This window comes from Gordionus sp. m RMFG-2023, chromosome 4 (genome assembly GCF_954871325.1).
Source record: "Gordionus sp. m RMFG-2023 chromosome 4, tfGorSpeb1-WG-v2, whole genome shotgun sequence".
Lineage (NCBI taxonomy): Eukaryota > Metazoa > Nematomorpha > Gordioida > Chordodea > Parachordodidae > Gordionus > Gordionus sp. m RMFG-2023.
In genome coordinates this window covers 19458451-19484746 of record NC_088778.1, presented here as the reverse complement: position 1 = coordinate 19484746, position 26296 = coordinate 19458451, and the positions used below count along the sequence as shown (strand labels likewise).

Genomic DNA, 26296 nt, shown 5'->3' with positions numbered 1-26296 from the left:
TTTATTTTAGCTCGCTAATACACCTGGTTTTTAAAATACAAGGCCTCAAATATATGAAAGGTAGCTACTTTCGAATCTGAAATTTTAAAAATCCTTATATCTCAAAAACTTTATAGTGAAAATAAAAAAAAATAATCATATTAAAAATTTTAAAAAATCTCTAAAGGTCTATCGGAAGAAAAAAAATGTTGCTCCAATTTGAGTCTTTAACTTTTGGTTTACGGCTTTACACATGTTTTTAAGCAATAATGTTTCAAATTATTTAGACACCTTTTATAAATATATATACTATTTGAAAACCCTGGCGACACTATCGGCTTTTTCGGTATATACCAAAAATTGATATTTCATTTGTGTGAAATAAATGACGGCGCTATACAATTTATGGATTATGAATAAAATTTTGTCGCTAACTTACCAATAACACGATATTTTTACCTTTTATACTAAAATACTCGCAAATTATTACCATCGATAAAGATAATTTATTAGACGAAGTCTTACGTTGTTGGAATATTAATGTCTTACCAAACACAGCCACACCAGATTCAACGAAACAAAAAGTGGGATCAAGGATTGGTATCTCGTTCCTTAGCTTACCTCAACTTGAGCGATGATCACCAATATAAATTCCTCCTAAGATCACTTAATTTCAACAACTCTGGCCATGAATGGTTAGATTCATATCCCAGCATTTTAAATAACCAGCTAATAGATAACGACGCTTTTCATTATGCAATCAATTTACGCTTGGGCGTACCTTTCCTAAACCATTATATTTGCATTAAATGCAATCAATCGGCAGACGCGTATGGGAGACACGCTCTCCACTGTAAATTTATATCAAAAATCAGCCGACATGATAAAATTAATACAATAATAGCTTCTTTTAAAGCTAATATCCCTGTATTTTAGAACCGACATCTTTTTTAGATAAAAAACGCCCTGACGGTAAAACAATCTTACCTTTTTTAATGGGAAAGCCTTTAATGTGGGATTTTACCTGCATTGATCCCATGGCCCCAACTAATAAATCGCATGATCCCCTTAACAGAGCCGAATCTCTAAAAAATATAAAATACTCACACCTTATGTGTGACAACCACTTTGTTCCCATAGCAGCTACATCAACCTGCACATTTGGACAAGCGGCATTAGATCTCTTCAAAATAATATCCACATCAATAAAAAAATCATACCTTTCTCCATTTTATAAACTCAAGCAGAAAATCGCCGTATCTATAATTAGATTTATTATCAAATATTTAAAACATCATGGCCAGACCTCGCCCCTTGATATTTTTTTTATAATGTTTTTTCTTTTTATTAAAATATACATCAATCTTTTTTTTTAACTAAAACTTATATAATGACATATTTTATTATGTTAATTTTTTAATAATAATATTTTATCATATTTGTATATGATTAATAAAAAATTGAATTTTTAAAAATTAAAAAAAAAATTAGTATCGGGGGAAAAATGATAATGGGAATCAATTTTGAGAGACAATCATAAAAACTGGGGAAATTAGGGAAAGAACTCGCTTGGCAAGCGAAAGATATCTTAAGTAAGGATAATAAATACAATCAATAAGTTCAAACAATATGGATATTTTATCAATCTTTGAGAAAGTAGAAAAAAAAATAAAGTAGGGAACTATAAAGAGAATTATAGAGAGAGGAAAATATTGTTGTATCAATATTAACAAGGTATTTTAATTTAATACTACTAAAGGATATAATGTATCATGGTAACATTATCTTGTTGTATTTTAATTTTTAAAAATAGAGAATTATATAAATTTGGAAAATTATATCATTAAGTTGATTAAGTAGGGGACTAGAAGGACTATATATACATATATATTAAAAACAATTACATTGGACTTTATATATATATAGTGAAGAGTATATCATTATGTTAATAAGATAGGGAACTAGGATGGCGATATATATATTGGGAAAAAATATATATTAGACTTTATATATTATATATCGGAAAAAGTATACAAATATATTGATAATAAATTTATAAAATAGAGGACTATATATATTGGAAAATTATATCATTAAGTAGGGGACTATAAGGACTATTAAATCAATTACGACATAAAACATAGCTGCAAATCATATTATCAATTTAAAAGTAATATAAAATGAGTAATAATAAAAATAAAAATTAATATCGTACATATTATGTAACAAAATTTTAAAAAAAAGATTTATAGATTTGTTTTGTATTTAGTAATTACAATATATAGTTATATGTTTAAAATTATACCTACTGTCAATCAATAATATTATTGATTAAAAATATTGATATATTTTATATTATTTTATTGTATTTATCGCGGAGGCATATATTTTTAAGAAAAAATTGATTTCGCCATTAGAAAAAATTATTGTGAAAATTGAGGGATTAATTTTAATTATTGTGAAAAGAAAGAAAATTTATTGGATTCATTATTTTAATTGATATTTGATGAAAAAATTATGAATTGAATGATAAAATTATTAAATAAAGAAGAAATATAAATTTGAAGTGTAAATTGTAAAAATATATTAAATATTGAGTTATATTAAATATTGAAAAATGTTAAGAGAAACAATTTTCTAATATACATGAGAAATATTTTAATATCATTCAATTCATAATTTTTTCATCAAATATCAATTAAAATAATGAATCTAATAAATTTTCTTTCTTTTCACAATAATTAAAATTAATCCCTCAATTTTCACAATAATTTTTTCTAATGGCGAAATCAATTTTTTCTTTCCTTTAAAAATATATCCCTCCGCGATAAATACAATAAAATAATATAAAATATATCAATATTTTTAATCAATAATATTATTGATTGACAGTAGGTATAATTTTAAACATGATAACTATATATTGTAATTACTAAATACAACATGTCTGCCCCTAAAAAGGCCAAAGACATGTAATAATACAAAAAATATATATATTAATTTACGTAAATTTATCATCATCTTTCAACATAATATTTTCTTCTAACTCCATATCTTTTACTCCTTTGGTAATCTGCATACCATTATTCATTTCTATCTTTTCATTAAATTTCGTAGTCTTGACCACTTGCAATTTCACCCTCATAGCTTTAGAGTTGTAAGCTTGTAGTCCTCCAGAATACGAATTTTTTACACTATTCAATGCGTTAGGATTTAATTTTGTCAACGGTTTTAGTTTAGCTTGTACTGCACTTGTATAATGTACGGGCGGCCAAACTCTTTGATTATGGAACTTCTCTCTAGATTCCATCTCATTTATTTTGTTATAGTTTCGGTAATTTGGAAAAAAATATAAAAAGTTCCTCAATCAAGGAACATGTTGAATAATTTTAAATATTTACAATTTCAATTATTTATTAATAATTACAAATTATTTCGAATAATTCGATCAAAAAATTATTTGTCAGATAATATATTTTTCGTATTCGATATATATAAATTATTTAAATAATTTTAGGCATGCTTGAAAAAGATGTGGACAAAAGATTCGATTTAAAACAAATAACCACCCATGAGTAATTTTGATTAATAATTTTTAAAGAATATTTATTGATATATTTCTAATAGAGTTGGCAACTTTAACGATAGAAGTATGGAAAAATCCATTTAATTATGGAAATTTTACTTATTATTATTTAAAAATATCAAATATATTATTTCAATTTTAGAGTCTCGCCTCTGATAATTTTCTGAATATATAAAAAAGTCATCTTTTTACAATTTCTTTTGTATGTAATATTAATAATAATCAAAATAGCTCTTTCAAAGTTAGTACAGCTGAAAAAAAATTTACATTATGTGAATACAACACAGTTTTTTGCTTGATTCACCTAAACTAGGTATAGCTGATTCGTAACTTACCAAAATTATTTTTGGTAAATAGGGTTGGGAGATTTAATCTAATAAAATGAATGATATAAATCAATACTTGTAGCTATTTTATTTTCCAATTAAATCAAAATAATCAATATTTAGACTTTTTATAATTGACTTTGAGTTCATTTTTATTTCAAATTTTGACTTGTAAATTATGTAAGTGAAAATTCTAATTAAAATAAATAAAAACAAATTAATATTTATAATATTCTGATTAAAGATATTATAAAATTTAAATGATAATTTCTAGCCAATAACTATTTTTTATTTGGAAAGTTTAAAAAAATGTAATGACAGTTTATTATTAATATAATATCCAAATGATAATAAATTTAAAAGTAAATATTTGTGGTTTGATATTTGAATTAAATTAGTTTCGGTTCCCATGATTCCCAACGCAAACGACTCCAAAAGAATAAATACTCATTTTACAGAAACTGATTATAAATATTATAGTAACAAATATTTCTATCCTGATTTAGATTATCCTGCGAGGATGACAGCCATCTTTCAAATGGGCTCACTTTATTTAATATCATTTGAAAGCATTATTTTTGAATGGTTCGAATCTAGTTAGGACCTTTACCATTAATAAGATTTTGGTGTACGGATATAATAATTTGTCATGCTTCATCTCTCTATCGATTTCATTACAGATATTACAAATGTTAAGATATAAATTTATAGCGGATTTTATATCAAAACAAAATTGACTTGATTAATCAATTTTACCCACTATATTTAATGATATTTTTTTATATAAATATTTCATTGAGATATCATATATCTTTTTTATTGTTTAAAATGTCTAATTGAACTATTTAAAAAATACTTGGAAAATCTCCATTTAAAAATTTTTTAATCGATTTTTGCCAACTCTACCTTGTAAATAATATAATACCTGATAATAAATATTGACCTCTTAATTTTCATTAATTTTATATATAAATTTTTCGATATTTTTAAATGGGAAGAAAGGTAAAATGTGCAAATCATAAGATGTAATAAAATAAAAGGCTGATAAATAAAAAAGTAACAAGTAAATGCATTACATTATCAATTTGGATAAAAACTTTATTGTCTGTATAAATTTTTATAAAATTTATTTAGCGAACTGACTACATTAAATTCAATAGTGTTTTAATAAAATCTTCAAGGATTTTTGAAAATTGTTTTCGCTCAAAATTTTGAGAAAAAATTTTTTGAGGATCACAAAATTAAGGATTATTTTTTATGAGTAGATAAAAATATTTTTTTAAAAATTTGTGATTTCATCATGAAAGATTTTTTTATGCATTCAAAAGAATTACTTGTAAATGATTTTTTTTACATAAAAGATTTTACAGGGAACATAAGTTAGAAAATCCTTATTTGAGTATTTTCAAAAAAATCTTCATTTAAAAATATTTTTGAAGATTTTTATTTTGAAGATCATTTCAAAATCTGAATTGAATATTTATTTTTTTGAATTTAATTACAAACTTCTTTATTTATTATATTTGTATATTTTCTTATAAGTTGGTTTCATAGAGAACCCTTGTATAAAGGACAAAAAGTTAACATTCCTCAAACTCTTCAAGGTCAGTTAAGAAGTATGACTATTATTCCATTTCTTCGATTTTTACATCCCAACGTTAAAATTTCTTATAAAAGCAATGGTTATTCTGATGAAAGTAATGAATTTTATATATAGATTTAGATACTAGATATAGTCGGAGTTGTTTTATTAAAATAAATGACTATGCCTAACTCAATATAACATATATATAATTAAATGTTTAAGGTTACTATTAATTAAATAAGATTTTCGGCCGACCCCTTTCAATTTTCTATGAAAATGATATGTGATAATTAGAGCAAACACGAAATTTTAACTCGTTATCTTTTACATTAGCTGAAACAATAGGGATCAATGATATAAAAATCGGCCATTTTTTACTTGGGTATTAAATAAGTTTTATTATATTGATGGATGGGAAGGGTGGGGGGTGGTGATTATACTTGATAATCCTATGTCAAATACATAATTTAAAATGAAATTTTCAAAATAATAATACAGATTACCGCGTCAAATTAATTTCTTACAAAAATAATGTGAATATATATTAATATTTCAATGTAATAAACTTAGTGCTGTAAAGTAACGTCGTCACTAACGGCATTGCCATTTTGAAGAAAAGGAACGCCATTCGTTACCTTCTTCTAGAGGTAACGAGTAACTGTAATGCGTTTCATTTTTTTAGTAACAGTAACGGAAAACGTTACTCGTTATTTTAAATTTTTTCTTAAAAAATATGGAGAAAACATATTTTATTGTATTATAAGATTATTTTTATTTTTAAAAATTTATAAATAATTTAAGCCGAGTTTTTAAGTCAGATCAACGAACAAATTCCTTCATTTTTATTTTAAATTTTCGTTGTTAAATTTTCAGTCAAGATTGTTAATTTTATTAATATTGAATCAATCAAGATATGTTAATTTATATTCTTATTCTCTAATAGTATAATTTATTTTATAAAGGATATTATGTCAATTATACATATTTCTTCAGATTAACTACCCTGGCTCCAATGTGCACTTTTTTTACACTAATAAAAAATTAAGGATACAAAGTCTACACTTGTTTATATTCTTATTCTCTAATAGTATAATTTATTTTATAAAGGATATTTATGTCAATTATACATATTTCTTCAGATTAACTACCCTGGCTCCAATGTGCACTTTTTTTACACTAATAAAAAATTAAGGATACAAAGTCTACACTTGTATTGTGTTCCAACTCAAATATTTCCTCAATTGTGGAATAAACGTCTAGAAACTGTGTCAGCCATTTTTAAAGAAAAAATGGGAAGATATCTTATTTAACCGGTTACAACTAGATCGAACTCTTTTTATAACTCCGTGAAATTAGTGTCTTATTAAGTTGAATAACTAATTTGTCGAATCTTGTAATAAATCCGAATTGCAGAGATTTTCAGATAATGACAAGTCGTTCATATATATCCCGAGTTGTTAAACCTTACTTTAAAAGTAACGCACTACCTCTATCTCTATTTGTCAAAAAAAAGTAGCACGTTATTAGCTACTATTTTTTAAAAGCCTTCGCTACTTTTTATAAAAAAAATTAGGAATAAATCTGTTTTATTTTTATACATACAATATTCTTTTTATGATTTTTTCATTGTAATCTTTTACATACATTTCTAACCTTTTCAATCTCTTTAAGTCATTTTTAATCTTTATTTTTTTGAGCATTTCTCAATTTTTTTTTCTCATTTTTGATAATTTTAAAAATAAGAATTTAAAAAGGATTATATTTTATTAATTTACATATCGTTTGGTATTACAGTTTAAACTTATTTAATTTTAAAAAGGTACATTATAACCAAACGATTAATTTAATTTAGCAATTGTAATTATATTGTCTGCCAAAAACATTAAATATAATTTTAAAAAATAATTATCAAAAATGAGAAGAAAAATAAATTAAGAAAAGATATAATAAGAAAAATAAAAGTAAAGAAAATCGCAAAAAGTTAGAAATAAATTGAGAAAAGATCAGTAAGAAAAAAAACGTAAAGAAATCGCAAAAATTTAGATATAAATTAAGAAGGAAAAACAAAAATAAATAAAAATTTAAAAAAATTATGATTTTCCTTTTTTGAATGAGAATTTTCCTTTTTTGATTGACACTTTTCCTTTCCTTTTGAGAATTTTCCTTTTTCGATTGGCACTTTTCCATAAAATTGAGAAAAGATATAGTAAGAAAAATAAATTGAGAAAAGATACAAATAAAGTAAAGAAATCGCAAAAGGTTAGAAATAAAATAAGAAGGAATGACAAAAATAAATAAAAATTTAAGAAAAATTTATAATTTTTTTAAAAAAAATTACTATTTTCCTTTTTTGAATGAGAATTTTCCTTTTTTGATTGACACTTTTCTTTTCCTTTTGGGAATTTTCCTTTTTCAATTGACACTTTTCCTTTTTTGTTTTACACTTTTCCTTTTTTGATTGAACCTTTTCCTTTTTTGTTTGACACATTTCCTCTTTTGATTGAACCTTTTCCTTTCTTTTTGAGAATTTTCCTTTTATGCTTGAACCTTTTCCTTTTTTTGAATGGACCTTTTCCTTTTATGATTGAAACTTTTCCTTTTTTGATTGAGACTTTTTTTTTTGAATGGGAAACCCTGTATAATGTAATTTTGTAGTATATAATACATAAAAATTTATGGTAATATTTATTTTATTGCATTTTAATAATAAAATCATTTCTATTATCATCCCCAATCTAGAGAGACGATCTGAAAGTATAAGTTTCGCCTTACTAAATAATCTCTCAACACTAGCACTTGAGGGCAAGGTAGTGTATATTATATACATATTTTTAATATAAGAAAAATTATCAAAATTACTCATTTCAGTATTTTGAGAATAAATGCGTCTAGGGGATTTTATTATTAGTATCCTTTATTTCAAAAAAATTATCAGTTGAAGTCATTTTTGTGATTCTAACTAAGCATCTCTGACTACTATCTTGATCATTAGTGTCTGACAAAAAATTGTTGTATGAGGGGATAGTTTTAATCATCATGGTAAAAGATGGATTATCAGCCAATGACATTGGCTGAACTATCAATTATTAAATCACAATGACTTCAACCAGTTTCTGAGAAATATTGGCATGTGCAATATCATTAATTTAGAGAATTGAATTGGTCTTTTTGGATGTAGTCTCCCCTATACCAAAATTTATGATGTTTTTCTATTAAAACTGTTGACATGTACATTCTTACAAAAAATATACCATTAGAATATAAAAATGACAATAACCTTTAGATGTTTTTTGAGGTTATAGCTACTAGATTTATTTGTTATGTTTTTATACAATTTTTTATGTAAAATAAAAATATGTGATTTTATTTATAGAAAGTAGGCGCCAAATAATATATATCGTTTATTTTGATTAATTATAAAAATTAATTTATATATTTTAAATTCCGGCCGGACCGGGCAAAACTTTATAAAAAAATTTCGGGCCGGACTGGGCTTGAAAAATTATACCGATGCAGATCACTAATGTACATAATGATTTTATATATTATGAAACCTGTTACTATGGCTCTTTCGATCTTAGAACATTTGGGATATCTCACTCCCATGATATAATATTAATACTTAAATAAATGATTTCAAATTTTATAAACCACTTATTAAGCAATCCTGCAATAAAAAGGTATACCGCTGAAATATTGTTTACAATTTATATTTTAATTGTATTTATTTTCAATAGGTTAAAACATATCTATAAAGATTAATAAATACTACTAGTGTTGTTAAAGTTACTTTTGAAACATAACTAATTACAGTTACATTATAAGTTACTTTTTGGTTTTGATAAATTTTAAAATGGTCTATTAATTCTAAAAATGGGTTTCAGGTTATGTATTAAGAATTAATGATTTTTTCACTCATTTATTTGCAAATATAATATTTATATATACAGTTGTTGCAAATTATTTTAAACTTATTGCAAATATATATTTTTTAATGTTAATTCAAATAGAATTGTATAATATTGGAGTTTTTTATTTTTTATTTAATTATGTATGCATGCATCCTATTGTATAATTTGGAAAACACTTTAGATCTTAGAATTTACTTATTTTTTTTGAAGGCAAAAAAATCCTGAACAAGAGGAACATGACAAACTAGATAATTCCCCAATTTTCAAAAAAATTAAATTAGCCTATAGAATGAAGGTTATTTGATTAATCGTTTGTTGAAGGAAAGATATTTGATATCTGCATTATAATATTTTGTTTTTCTTTCATAGTCTTTGTCTTTTTAGTAAGTAATGATGACCAATTTAGCATTTTATGCAAAAATTATTTAATTCCAAATAATCTAAATCTTTGTCTTTCCTTATACTAAGTTTTATGCTCTAATTTAGTAAAATTAAAAAAAAAATACATTTATAACTTATGAAATTCCAGAGTATAAATATTGCCAGCAACTTGAGAATATCAAAAATATTGTGCTAAATTTGTAAGGAAATATAATATTAAAAAATATGTTTATTACTTGAATTTGGTTACAAAATTTTAAAAAACAGCAATGTAACAATTTAAGAAAAGAAAATCTATTTCGACATATGCTTTGCGGACACAATCAGACATATAAACCAAATTTTAAATTTAATTTAAAATTAATTTAGCACAAAGCTAATCCCTTGGAACCAAGGTTTACCCCTCGCTTGGGATTATACATGTGTAGATCGTTTTGCCAGATCTTTTACTGTTAACTCCATCACTAAACTGAAAATACAAAAAATAAATATAGCCACCTTAATAATCTTTTGTTTGTTCGGGTAGTATCAGACACCTGTGGATCATTTGGACCCCAAGCCCTAAAATTATTCACAATAGGGCAAAGGTTACATTTAATTACATATGCTTCTACCTAAGACAAAGAATATTAATAAATTTGTCGATCCAACTCTAAATCTATACATGGGTCATTAAGCCGCGCCGACCAAACCTAAATATATTATTTTATTTTTCTTCTTTTAATTATATATTTTTCTAAAGTTATAGTATATTAATTATAATTTTAATATTCTTTTAATAAATGATCAATTTACATATTAAAAATAAAATTAATTATTTGAATATATTATTTAGATTTATACATACATATTTTTAGAAGTAACTAGTTACTTTTGGCAGTTCCATTTCAAAAAATATAACTAGTCACATTTATTTTTTAGCAAAAATGTAACTAGTTACTTTAACAACACTAAAAATATTATCAGCAATAATTCACACGCTACTTAAATTAGATTAGCCATGGAGCTTGAACTTATTTTCCAGCTTAAGAAAATATCTTGACAAAGATAAAGTAAAAAAACAACACACATCAGATTATTTTCAGATAAATATAAAAAATATTTTGATGAGGATCTGAATTCGGATTCTTTTGAAAATTATCTATTAAGCTTTTTTCAAAATAAGGATTATTCTTTAATTTTTAATAAATCCCACCAATTAAAATTTTTATTTATTGATTATAAATCCCTCCCATCCTCTACCCTAGTTGAACTTGTGTTTAATACTCACTCTCTTGTTTATCTGTTCGAAATTTTAAAAATCAATTGTTGAAAATAAAAAAAAATTATTGTAAAAATATCTTATAATATATTAAAGGAAAAATTATGTATAAAAAGATCTCATCTTATAATATATTATTTTTATAAATTTTATTTATATTAAATATAGGGAATATTTGTATATAATTAATTTTTCAAGTAACGCGTTATTTTCTGAATAGCCAGTATTGCGCGAACGCGTTCCTTTTTTTGACGTAACGAGTAACACGTTTCTTTTTTGAAGTAACGTTTACAGCTTTATTTATATTGTCAAATTTATTTTATTTTGAAATTTTATTTAAATAATTCTGAAAATATATTTGCAACAAAATATTAATATTGTTGTAGTGATAAAAAAATTCAAAACTCGAAAAAAACAGCTTGCAATTTAAAATTAAAAGAAAATTATGAACCCAATTTTTTCCTCAATCACCGACTTAGTTATAAATATCTAACTAATTAATAGGTAAAATTACTTATTTTTTATCTCAGATAATATAAAAAGCTAGTGAGTTAAAATTTTGTTTATCTATAACATGTATAATCTATTTTTATCGGAATTGAAAAAGGTGGGTTGAGATGTGGGTGATTTAACATGGTTGGATCATTGCGCACAGTAACAAATCTATACATAGACGAAAATTTTAATTAATTGGCATCAATTTTATTTTATATTTCGTATGGTATATACCTCTTCAATCAAATATAGCCTTAAGTGAACATATTGATCATTATCAAAAAGGTTCAGGACCACCAAATTTTTCTGAAATAAGCGAGTTGCTCGGTTTACACGGGATTCAAATTTGGAGACTTGCAAAATCTAAATTTTTTAGTCTGAGCCCCTCAGTCGGATGGCAATTTTTTTTAAAAATAAATGTTAATTGCGACCTGGGGCCTTAATTTAAAAAAAGCTTGCAGGGAAGATATTTCAAACTCCATATATTTATTTTATTCTCTATTTTAAGGATGTGCGTTAAATTTAACAGTGGCTTAATTATGGGGTGTGATTATGTTCAGGTCAGGACACCTTCTAATCCACAAAAATTTTATTGATGCATATTTAATGTTTTTAAATATAGGGGTTAATTAATAATTGATCAAAAGACATTTTATAATAATGATACACATTTTTTTTTCATTTAATTTTTTTAAAACTTATACGCTTTAATTTGTTTGGGATTTCTTATTGTCCGCTATCTTCAAACATTAAATCTGAATATTTTTTAACTTGAATTATTTTAATAGGTTAGATATACAACCAAAATATTTCAAAATTTATTTGATTCTTCCAAAAACAGCTGATAAATTGAAATTGACTCTTTAAAAACCTAGGACTTATGAATATTATTTAAAAAAATTCTTTGACCGGAGTAAAACGATTGATATTTTTAATTTTTTTCATAATATTTTGAAATAAACAAAACAAATTATATATTTACATGTAGTCAAATCCCTCATCTACAAAATAAAAAAAAGTGTAGCTCTCTTCCTATAATACTTTAGGAATTTTGAATGGAACTCTTTCTATAACTTTAGTCTTATTAACGAATTTTGTGATAAATCAAAATTATAGAGGTTTTTCCGTTAATGACAAGTCTCTCATAGAAGAATATTATATGGCTATGTTCCTACAGCTCTTTCGATTTTAGAGAGAGAAGGAAAAATGCATTTGGTAATCTCACTCACACGATAACAATTATATTATAAAAACATTTTGTAAGCCACTTATTAATGCAATTCTGCAAGACAAAGATAAAAGGTATGCAGTTGAAGTATTGTTCACAATTTATATTTTGATAATATTTTATTTCTATTGAATATCAGCAATAATTCACCCGCTATTTAAATCAGATTGGCCCTCGTAAAACTAGATTTAAACGGAGGAAGAAAGCTTATTTCCTGTTTGAGAAAAGATCTTGACAAAGAAAAGGAAACCTTGATTCTTAAAAAGCAACACACATACAGATTATTTTTAAAGATTTTAAAAAATTGGTTGAGGAACTATTGAAGATTCCTTTAACGATGAATTAAACTTTTTTCTAAATAAAGAATATTCTTTAATTAATAAATTCCCCCAATTAAAATTTATGTTTCATCCAATATAATACAACCCTCCCATCCTTTGCGCCAGTTGAACGTGTGTTTAACAAAGCAACAAATCGAAAGTTGTGTTTATCACTAGCTCTCATGTTTATCTGATCAAAATTTTAAAAAAAGTAAATAAAAAATTTTTACAAAAATATATTATCTTATAATATATTATTTTTGTATTATTTTATTTATAATTATATATATCTATAATATTATAGAAAGATATTATATATATTTTTTTGGATTTTATAAAAAAAAATTTGTATATAATGTTTAATTTTTAAGTAACAAGTAACCCTTTACTTTTTTGAATAGCCAGTAACGCGCGTTCCTTTTTCCAGAAATAACGAGTACATGTTACTTTTTTGAAGTAACGTTTACATCACAAATAAAAATACATTTTCTCACCAAATTTAATGACTTTATGCCAAAGGGTTAAGAAGTTATTCGCGTTAACCTTGTTACTTTGTCATCATTTTACCTCGGTCGTTCCTAACACAAAATTTGTTGCCATCTTAAATAATTAAAACTTTATTACCAGAATCCAGAGAGAAAAAATAATTAAGTTATAACTGAGTAACACAATCAATTGATTATGGAGACCAGCACCCACTACATTGCAATTATTCTCGTGGGTTCCAACCCTCCTATTTTATTACAAGATTTCACAAAGGATAAAATACATACATCCTTGAACCAGTTGTTTTAACTATAGTTTAAGACAAAATGGTATACCTTAATACCTTGGTCATTCACCTAGGGACTAAACTTCTTTTGATTTCTGAGCTAAATCAAATAATTTAAACTTTGCCATGGCTCACTCCCAAACCTTAAAAAACATATAATCCGACTTTCAAAATGTAATTTTTTTACCTACAGTTACTAACACCTTGGGAATCTGATACTAGATCTTCCAATTAAAAGCCTTGGAAAAAATAACTTGGCATCAGAGATTTAAACGAGGGGTTTTACTTACGACATAGAATCTCTTTAGAAATCTATCAATCTAATTTCCTGAGCTCCACTTCTCCTCTAGATAACCTATCCCACACTTTTTTTTAAAAATGATTTATTTAGTTAACTCTTTTAGCCACTCTTAATATTATTTATATACGCTCATAATTCTTATAAATATAATAAATGTAGTTCTCAAAATTCAATTAAGGCGTTGAAAAACTTTGAGCATCCTATAAGTGTACATGTTAAAAATTTGTTAATTATGATACCCTACCTATCACCTCATGTACAAATGAGATATTCCACATTGAAAAGATTAATTAAAAAGAAATTCTACGCAATGCCTGGCCCTATTAAATATATATATATAACGAGATTGCAATATATATTTCTTGCGATATTTAAATACTTTTTCTTCGGAATTTACCGCAATAAACTCACATTATTAATAGTGTAATATATTAAATGAATTTATATATTTTTTTGTTAAATCCTTGCGATATTAGATTGCATCTTAATTAATAAATATTTTTTTATTTATTACAATAAAGTATTTTTTATAAAAAAACCCAGACACTCCTCCTACAGTTAAGCCATTGAATTTAAATATTCATCAATAACGTTGAAAATTTAATAAACTTTATTTATTTTATTCTATTTATATAAGAAAATATAACATTAATTGGCCTCGGACTGGGCCTATTTTAGACTAATCAAATTAACAAGCCAATTAGAGGATAAGATTTATATCTTATATATAGTTTTATATGTGCAATACAATTCTTTTATTTTGTAAGCATAAATAATATACAACAAATCAATTAATAAACTTTTGAGTGTTTCACAATTTTTTATAGAAAATTTATTTGCCCTTCTAAATTACATAGATAATATTTTTAGTATCACTTCGATTCGGTGCGTATCTAACATAGTTGCAATAAAATATTTTTTGGCCGGGTCCGGGTATTTAATAATAATATACTTCCTGGTACGGTCTTTAGTCCTGGCCTGTAGAATTTACCCATTGAATTTTTGGTATAACCATATTAAATTAATGAGATATTGTTTATTAATAGAGAAAAATGCTTTATATTGATAGCATCATCACTATTTTCTTTTTTGACCCCTTATCAATAATTCTAAAAATAATTTGAATATTTTTGGATCATTATACCTTATAACATGGTAAATTGGTCCACCAAAGAAATCAGGGTATAATTTTTTTTGATAATGTTACATTTCTTATTGACATTATGCAATTAGTATATAAAATTGAGATATTTGTTAAAAAAAATGCAAAATTAATTAATTAAACCAACTCTCAACATGATTTCTATTTAATGAATATTGCAACTATATTAGATACGGGCCTAATTTACGTGGAACCAAATTTTTTATGTTACTTAACATTTGATTTGAAGATGCTCATTTAATATGCGATTTATTAGGAATTAGAAATGTTTTTTATGAATATATATTCTAAAAAATTTTTAAATTGAGATGACTGGGATTTTGGAATTAGCAATAAAACGGCGAACTTTTATCGTAATCTATCTCATGAAATAAAATATCAATCAAATAATGGCACTAATAATTTAATTGAATCTTCTTACAATGATGGATTTATGTTTGAGAGATCTCCATCAATTATCCAAGTGCAAAAACCTAATAGTAAATGTTTTATTTGTTTTATAAACTAATTTATTTTAATAAAATAATAGATAATGTTCTTTATATTATATTTTTATATAAAAATTCTTGTATTTTAGAATAATTTTTGCTTATATTTCAGTGAGTCCTATAACCCCCCCCCCCCTCCCATTAATAACTACCTTAAAATTTGATGTATATTTATGCCACCATTTTTTTTAAAAATTTAACAGCAAAACAATTTTTGATAATATTTATATCTCTGATATAAAGTTTATAACTTTCCATAAATGTTTAAAAGTATATGATCATATCTTAAGGTGCTAGTATTTTTTTTGCCCAGTGAAATCACAAACTTGCCTTCTTTCTTTACCTTTTAATGTATAATCTTTCTAAATAGTGGTATGCAAATATATTGCAGCAATAGAACATAATTTAAAAAAAAATGAATATTTTTATATTTAACCCTTTACTGCATTTTATGACACATAGGCAGGATTGGGCCTATCGTGAATACGTATTTTAAATATCAAATTGAAATACCTTTAAAAATAAAAAATATTTTTCATTTATTACGATTTCTAAAAAAAGACATAATTTCTAATTGTAATTTGAATTATAAAGTGAAATCCACAATATATTTATTTTGTGATCCGATTAAAGGAAAAAAATCGATCTATCTGTTTTATCCTATTTTATCAAAATTAGCGACGTTAATACTGAAAAATGTATATTTTTTTAAGTTATTATATAGAATCTATGGATATCAGTTCCACAAAGTATTTCTTATTAAGAATGGTGTTTTTATAGATTGTCTGGAAGAGTCTCCAAATCTTTTACATATCATATAACCATATTATTAGGTAGGTTCTTTAAAGTATCTTCCATGATCAATTAACTTAAAACCACAATAATAAAAAAATAAAGAAAGATATTTGTATTTGTCCATATCAGGTCAATTCAGTGAAACTTTTATCGCGAAAAGTTTTTATAGCGAAGGTAAAATCGCGAAATCAATTCTGCGAGTTTATCTCCGTGAAACATTTATAGCGAAGACAATTTCGCGAAACCTTAACCGCGAATTTATTAGAGCGAATACATTTTAGCAAAACATTTTACGCGAACACTTTACAGCGAATTTTTTATCGCGAAGTCATTGTCGCGAAACAATAAATATATTGCGAATGCATTTATTTAAAAGAAAACAACATATTATTTATTATTTGTTTTTTAATAAAAAATGATATGATACTATTGTAATATTATTTTTGTTACAATTTATTAGTGATTTTCACGCCCAAGATTTTAAGTAAAAAATATTCTTGAAGTTCAAAAAGATTTTTAAACATATTATGATAAAAATTTTAAATCTTCTTTGTAAATATATCTTTTTTGAGGAATTCTTTAGTGAAATTTATTATAAATAAATATACAATTTTTAGGTGAAATCTTTTACAGTTTTTTATCATTTTCAGAAAATTATCTATTTCTTAAGTATATTAAAAGAGGTGGGTTTTCTAAATAATTTTTTTTTAAATATTTATATTTAACTTATTTATGTTATTTTATGATCTTTTTAAGGATAATATTTTAATGTGACAATTGTCATATTCGTTATTTTTAAGATTTTTTGACTCAAAAGGGTAAAAATATCATTTACATGCTTAATTAAAATTTCATGAAGATCTACCATTGAAAATTGACAATTGTCATAATCTTTGTTTATAAAGTTTTTTAAAATTTTTTGTTGCAAATATGTAAAAAATATAGATTGTAAACATGCTAAATTAAAATTCCATGAAGATCTACCATTGAAAAGTGACAATATAATCGTTATTTTTAAAGTTTTTTGAATTTTTTTGACCAAAATGCGTTAAAATAAGTATTGCTAGTATGTTTAAATAAAACTTCAGTGAAGATGTACCCTAGATAAGTGACAATTATCATAATCATTATTTTTAAATTTTTTTAACGTAAATGGGTAAAAATATAGATTGTAAACATGCTTAATTAAAATTTCATGAACATCTACCATTGAAAAGTGACAATTGTCATAATCTTTGTTTATAAAGTTTTTTAAATTTTTTTGTTGCAAATATGTAAAAAATATAGATTGTAAACATCCTAAATTAAAATTCCACGAAGATCTACCATTGAAAAGTGACAATATAATCGTTATTTTTAAAGTTTTTTGAATTTTTTTGACCAAAATGCGTTAAAATAAGTATTGCTAGTATGTTTAAATAAAACTTCAGTGAAGATGTACCCTAGATAAGTGTAAATTTTTTTAACGTAAATGGGTAAAAATATAGATTGCTAACATGTTTAAATAAAATTTCAGTGAAGATGTATCATAGATAAGTTACAATTGTCATAATCGTTGTTTATTTTGAATTCTTTTGTTGTAAATGAGTAAAAGTATAGATTGTAAACATGCTAAATTAAAATTTCATGAAGATGTACCATTAAAAAGTGACAATTGTCATAATCGTTATTTTTGAATTTTTTTGACTCAAAATGGGTTAGAATAAATATTGCTAGCATGTTTAAATAAAACTTCAGTGAAGATGTACCCTAGATAAGTGATAATTATCATAATCATTATTTTTAGACTTTTTTTGACGTATAAATGGGCCAAAATAAGTATTGATAACATATTTAATAAAACTTCAGCATATAACATATGTCTTTTATTTTGAGTAATTATAAAGATTAATTTCTATATTTAAAAAAATTTGGCCCGGGCTGGGTCGGTAAATTTTTTAAAAAAATTCGGGTTCGGGCCGGGCCGGCAAAACTTTTTAAAAAAAATTCGGGTTCGGGCCGGGCCGGCAAAACTTTTTAAAAAAAATTTCGGGCCGGGACGGGCTTGAAAAATTAAGCCCGATGCAGATCACTAAGTAGCATATCATTTTTTTTATTAAAAAAAAGAAATCCATATATAATATAAATAAAAAATATATATCATATAATATGTTTATTTGTTGATAAATTAAATATTAACATTAAATATAAATAAAATAAATTATTTTAATAAAAATAAAAAAATAATAATAGGCCGCGTTATATTTCGCGAAGTAGTTTTCGCTATATTGTCTTCGCGATTTATGTTTCGCGATATTGATTTCGCTATAAAAATTTCGCTCTAATGTATTCGCTATATTGTTTTCGCGAAAAAATATTCGCTAGTGTGGATTCTCGATAAAAGTTTCGCTATAAAATTCATTCGCGATAAACGACATTCGCGAAAAAGTGTTTCGCGATAAAAGTTTCTGAATTGACATGGAACCGTATTTGTCATAAATCGTAATATATACGAAATTCAAAAAGTATTTATGTTTAGTATTTTAATATTCGCGTTACTGTCTAAATTAGGCATCTGAACTTCAGTGGATTGTAATTGTTCGGAAAATGAAGTTATTAAAGTAGGTCATATTAGACGAACATTTGTGTAATAATGTCTTTATCAACATTCTACTACCTAACATATTTTTATACTAAAAGGGCTCGTATCCTACATACCTTGCATTGATCCCTATACAAATCTCCACATTTATCAGATAGAACACTGGCATTAGTTGGTGAACCTGTGGCAAAGATCCCACTCTGCATAGGTGTAATGGTAATGGGGAATTTTAAAAAAATCGAAAAATATTTTTTTGCTAAATTAAACTAGAAAACAAACATCAAAAAATTTTATTTAAGTTATTTCTAAAAATTATATGTTATTATAAGAAATATCGCTGGTATTTATACATAAAAATCTTTACTATTTAAATATTAAATATAAAAATAGTTACAAAAATAAAAATAGAACAAATTAATCTGAATATAAAATAAGTTTTTTACAAAAATAAAATGCAATATTAAATTTAACTATTCAACATTCTCCCTCTTCTGATAAGCTTACCTATAATTTCTTGTGAGCTGTCATTGAGAGCTTGTTGACCAAATGGTTCATCATTTTGGCTATTCACGTTGTTGCATAAGTCACATTTGTTATCTTTAGCTTGTCTATATCGCAATCGATTTCACACGTTGGTTTGTCCAAATCGTTTTTGGAGTTTGTACGTTGGTTTGTTTAAATTGTTTTTGAGTTTGTACGTTGGTTTATTCAAATCGTTGTTTCATTTATATAAGCTTGGTTGTGGTACTCCGTCGTTATTATTATCAATTTTTAAAATTGTTATCATCATCAATAAGTCATGAATAATTAGGAATAATAATTGATCATTGGATATTAGAATAAATGAATTATTTGGATAATATATGGAATTTGGAATAATAATGGAATATGAATCAATTTTAATATTCGAATATTGGAATGATAAATCAATAAGATTATATCATGTTTTCAACGTTTATTTATTTCTCGTGTTTTTAAATCATAATTCAATATTTTTTTATATATTAAGTTACATAATCTTTTAAATAAACAGGTTTTTGTTTAATACGTAAATGAATTTTTAGATTTAGTTGGTCTAAATGTCTCCTTAATATGCCTTTATCTGCCTTAACTTGGAACATCATGTCACTTTCTTTGTGTGCCACCATGCCTTTCTATCATTTGTCATCACCTTGAACAACCAAAATCTCCCACATTAAAGGTTCTATTACGTAATAATGTTATGTTAACTCCATCCTCTTTTTCCTCCAACGGTTTTAATAAGTCCCATTTAATTCTAATGTCGCGATTAAACATTCTTTTGGAAGAAGTAACTCCTGTTGTATCATTTCATGTGTTTCTATAATTGAATAAAAATTTGTCAAGTGAAATATCTAAGTCAATCTTTATATTTCTTTTCATCGTCTTAAACTTTTTCACCATACGTTCCACCTGGCCATTATTCTGGTGGTATGCATATGCAGACGTAAGTACATGTTTAATACCATAATCATTGCAAAATTTCTCAAAATCATTACTTGTGAAGTTAGTACCATTATCAGTAACTATGTTTTCAGGTATTCCGAATAGCTAAATGGCTTTAAAAAAATTCTTTTAATGTAATTTCGGTTGTAATATTTTTGACAGGATCAATAATTTCATTTACTATATGCATTGACTAATATCAACCAATTTTTTGTGAAAAACGGACCCTCATAATCTTTGTATATCCTTTCAGATGGTTTAGTTGCCGAAACCCATGGTTTTTGTATTTTTTTAGGATTGTCATGATATATATTACATTCGTCACAACTTTTTACTTCCATCTCTGTCATTATTCATACCAGACCACCACATATGATCTTTGGCTAAGTATTTGATTCTTCCTGCTCTTAAATGACCTTCATATAATGCCTGCAGTACTTTTTATCTCATACTAGGCGGAATTATAATTTTGTTGTTTTTGTAAAGACAATCTTTAATTATACTTAATTCCAATTCAATATTTTTATAAATCTTATTTTTTATAGGCTCATTATTCTTAATATCATTGATGGCTTGTGTTATTTCAATATCTTTGTAAATTTCATGGGGTATTTTATTATAGTTAATAGGTATAAAGTCATTTGTAATTGTGATATTTTTAACAACTTCATCCTTAATTTCTTGTGGTAATCTTGAGGGACAATCAGGAACAACGTTGTATTTTTCGGTTTATACTTTATGTTGATATCATAACCTCCTAATCTCATATTCCATTTTTGAAATCTTAAGGACATAGTACTGTTGTCCGTTAAGTCCTTTGGTAAAAATATGGACTAGAGGTTTATGGTCAGTAATTATTGTAAATTTAGTCCCGATTAAGTATTCCTGGAATCTCTTTATAGCAAACATAGTAGCGAGAGCCTCACGCTCAATATTAGTGTAATTCATTTCGGATTTTAATAAGGTTCTCGACGCAAAAGCCATTGATTTTTCTTTGCCGTATTTTCCAGTATGAAATAATACAGCTCCGAAACCTCATTTAGATGCATCAGTTGCAATTCCGATAGGTAATTCAGGATTAAAATAAGTCAAAGCTGGAGAAAGACTAATGAACATCTTTAAATCGTTAAATCTAGAGTGTTTTAAGTTCAATTTTTCCTTTGTTGACAATTTTGTATAAAGGATCAGCAGTTTCTGCAAAGTTGTTTAAAAATTTTCTAAATAACCAATACCCAGAAATGTTGATAATTAAGCAGCTGATTTTGGTTCTGGTATATTTATTAGCTTCAATTTTGTAATGGTTAGCATGAATCCCCTTGGCGTCAATATTATGACCCAGGAACCTCTCGTTTTTAAAAATAAGCTTTTGGTGAAGTTAGGTACTAACCTATATGATAATATTCTTTCAAACACTATTTTGATGTTGTTTAAATGAGCTTCATCGTTATTTCCAGTTATAAGTAAATCATCAATGTAAATACGATATCTTTCATATCACCAAACATCTGATCCATAATTTTTTGAAAGATTGCAGATGAGGTCTTTAGCCCAAAAGGAAGTCTAGTAAATTGGTATTATACCTTGTGTGTAGATATTGTCATAAGATTTCTGCAACTTTTATCAATGATAATCTGTAGAAACGCTTTTTTAAAATCGATATTAGTAAATTTCTTTTCTCCCAAAGTTTAGCTATTAAATCATTTATTCATGGAAATGAATATTTAAAATCTTCTAGAGCTGGATATATTTGAAATCAGCGCAAAGCCTAGTGCTCACATCATCCGATGGCGGTTATAGCACTTGCCCATCTAACATCTTTAACCTGCTCGATGATTTTTTCTTGTATCCATCTATTAAGTTCTTTGCCCACAAGATCAATCTTTGCATAGGGTATACGTCTTGGTAATATAATTTTGGGTGGGAATCTCTTCTTAAGTATAGTTTGACATTTGCTTCGTTAATTGGTCTTTTGGTCATTTTGGATTCACAATTTTTAATCAGTTTTTTTAATATCATCTTCGTAATTGGTGTCAATATTTTCTATAAATTTGTTCAAAATATTTTTGAAAGCATTTGAACGTCCTAATAATGCATTTTTTTTTCTTGATTCACAATCACAACCACTGCTTGTAAATCTTTAGTGATACCTTCATAACTTACTTTGATTTGAGTTGTCCCAATGATCTTGATTAAGTTTCCGTCTTAGGCTGTAAGTTGCAGCTTGAATTTTTTAATATCTGTTATGCCAATTTTCTTAGCTATATCATGAGGTATGATAATAAATTTTGATCCTGTATCGCATTGTGGTAGTAACATCATTTAATTTTAGAGTACTAATAAAAGCACTGTCATTATCATTATGTTTGTTCTCAGTTAAGTTGTTGACGTTAAGATCATTATCATTGTTGTCTGCAGTGTCAACTTTGTCTTCAACAATTTCTTCAATATTCATGTAGCAATTATTATTTTTGTATCGATTTTGGTCATTGTATTGTATTTGTTTTCTCTGGTTGTTATCATGCCAGTTATTTTACCGGAGTTATTTGAGTTGTTATCATAGTGTCGGTAGTTGTTATTGTTGTAACGATTTTGATTATCGTATTGAATCTGTTTTCTCTAATTATTATCACGTCATGTGTTGTGTCTACCTAGTTATTTGAGTTGTTATCATAAGGAAGGTTGTAATTGTTATTGTTTCTAAAATTACTATTATTGACATATTGCTATATTGTAATTTCTATCATAATTGTCATTGTATCGGTTATCATAATTTTGTTTAAAATTGTCATTAAGTCTATTATAATTATTATTATTCCATTCCTACAATTATATCTAGAAAAAGTGTTATCAAACGTATTATATGAGGATCTCTCTCAAATCTTATATTTGTTGTCAACAGAGTTTCTATTGTATTCTTATTAAACTCTTTATTATTCTCTACATAATTTACAATACTGGTTTATTATTAATACTATCAAATTTTCTACCTAATAATAGCATTTCATCTAAAGTTATATTAACATCTTTGTTTAATTTACGTTTAATGTTATCATTCAAGCTAGATACCCTAAGTTTTTTTTTATGCGGTCATCATTATGATAGTCACATAGTTTATTAAGTTTAGACAACCTTAGAGACCAATTTAAAATGGATTCGTCAATTTCCTGGGTTGCGCTTAAAAAATACAGTCTTTAATGTTTTGATTCGGAACTAAGTATATAAGTTTAATGATAACTTTATTAAAATTTAAAAAATCAATGTCCGTGCATAAAGATCTAATTTTATCGTACACATCATCTGTTAAATTATTAATGATGTGCTGTTCGCAAGTAATTGAGTACTCGGTCATATTTATTTCCCCATGTAGTTTGGGAAATTTGTATGGAAGATCTGTCATAGCTTTTAATTTATCATCCATAATCAAATTTTAATTAATATTTATTATGTTTCATAATAAGACACATTGTTTTATAATTGAACAAAAATACATATCAGTTGGATAAAGTCATCATCGTTTAAAATATAAAATTTTCCATTTAATAATTCGTAATATTTTAACATATCCTTAAGTTTTTTAAAAAGGAAAGAATATGTCACTGGAATTTGGTATTCTGTAATATTCCAGATCTTCAATCCCAATGGTTTCATAAAGTAATTTGCAAATAAAAACAGTATTGGGGATGTTAATTAATTTGAAAATATACATCATCCAAAAATTGTATATTTATATGCTTTTTCCCCTTAATATATAACGAATTTTTTATCTTATTTAAAAAAATTTGTGAGACCGTTGAGTATTTTATTTCGGTTCCCACTGGGTACATCATGCTAAATTAAACTAGAAAATTCAAATATCAAAAAATTTTATTTAAGTTATTACTAAAAATTATATATGTTATTATAAGAAATAATTTATACATAAAAATTTTTACAATTTGAATAATTAATATAAAAATAGTTTTACCAAAATAAAAATAGAACAAATTAATCTGAATATAAAATAAGTTTTTCTTGCAAAAATAAAATGCAATATTAAATTTCGTTGTAAGATGTGCCAGAAGGTTTTATCATCAAAGATTAGTAGCTTTAACTTGAGAAACTAAAGAGGTAATATATCAAATAACTTTAATATCAATGTGTAGCCCTATCCTTAATCTTTGAAATAAAATTTGAATCAAAGCTATATCTATAATAGTTTTTGTGCTAGATGAGTTGATGTGAAAGTTGACTTTAGTCCAATTATGATATGTTGCAACTGACCATAAGATATTTAAAGAATTATATATTAAAAATTACAATAAATAATTTATATTAACATTTTATTTTATCATCAGACTCACTTATTTAATATAATATTTTATAATATTATATAATTTTTTCAAAAATGAATGTCTAGATTTAGTATTTTTAAAGAATATCCTGATATAAAATTGTTATTCATAAAATATAACATCATAATCCCTTCAAGCACCTTAGAAAGACTTTTTAAGTTAAAAATGTCTCAAATAAACGAGAATGTCTTAACGACCAAAATTTTGAAAATATTTTATTACTGAAATTTAATAATTATTTATAATCATTTAATCATATATTATATTAAAATCGAAGAATCATTATTTTAGTATTTTGATAAATGTGATATCGAGTTAATAAATTTTTTAGCTTATTTTATGAATTTTCACAATAGAATCCTAATTTAGGTTTATGCAAACCTTATATAAGAGTATGATAAAAATTGTATCTGTATCTTGATAACTTTTCAGACTTTGTATCTGTATTTAGATCCATTTAAAAAGTATCTTTTAACAACTCGGTTTTTTATTATCTGGATATTAAATATAGTTGCTATTGTTCACCCTTGTTTCAAATTGAATTGGCCTTAATATGACTCAATCCAAAAGGCAACTTGTTAGGCTAATGGTTACATAAAATAATACTAGATGATTTTTTGAGATAAATGATAATACTATTGAAAATCCTCTAAGCGCATTTTTTAAATCTAAAAATCAAAGAAATATATTTTTTTAAATTTTACTTACATAAAAAATATGTATATTTAATTTAATACCGCATTGCCCTCAGTGCTATAATATCAATCTGCCGCAAAATCTGTTGGAAAAAAGGTTAATTACCCATTTGGAAATAGTAATAATATTTAATTATTCCATTACAATAAATTTACAATGAAAGTATCTATATATACATTTATTTGAACAAGCATCTGCATATGTTGATTCACACAATGAAGGAAATCTATATTATAAAAATGACATACCATTATTATACGGAGCTGAGGAAAAGGTAAAAGGTTCTCATTGAAATCTGGCATTATAATAACTATGTGTATTATCATCTAAATCTATAGTAGACATTCATTAGTAAATACTTAAAAATAATTTATTTTATTTTTAATCAATTAAATAAATAAAACTTGTAGTTTGTAAATCAAATTCGTAAATTTCATCTTGATAAAATTTTTGAGAAAAATAGAAAATATGGTGGATACTAAAAAATATGATCGAGATTGAGAAAAAAATATTTTATTTATATACTAAAAATTTTTTAAAAAAAGATCTACTATTTAACAAAATGATTTCGAACACGATCCTCAAAGAGAAAATCATAAATACGAGTAAATTGCCAAATTAAAATCGAATCCAG

General features: G+C 25.1%; 1 protein-coding gene across 12 annotated transcripts in view; it reads left to right on the top strand.

Annotated features, from left to right (window-relative positions):
- The window catches only part of LOC135927852 (serine/threonine-protein kinase STK11-like), a 63710-nt gene that overhangs the window by 34848 nt on the left and 2566 nt on the right, over positions 1-26296 (top strand). For 6 of the 12 annotated variants that reach the window (XM_065464061.1, XM_065464057.1, XM_065464056.1 and 3 more), the window contains 3 exons: positions 3497-3554; positions 5434-5588; positions 15616-15786. In XM_065464061.1, the coding sequence (XP_065320133.1) occupies positions 3497-3554; positions 5434-5588; positions 15616-15786 (384 nt within the window). Of the gene's footprint in view, positions 1-3496; positions 3555-3606; positions 3630-5433; positions 5589-15615; positions 15787-19269; positions 19491-26296 lie in introns of those variants that run through there. The other 6 variants (XM_065464064.1, XM_065464065.1, XM_065464062.1 and 3 more) reach the window with 5 other exon arrangements.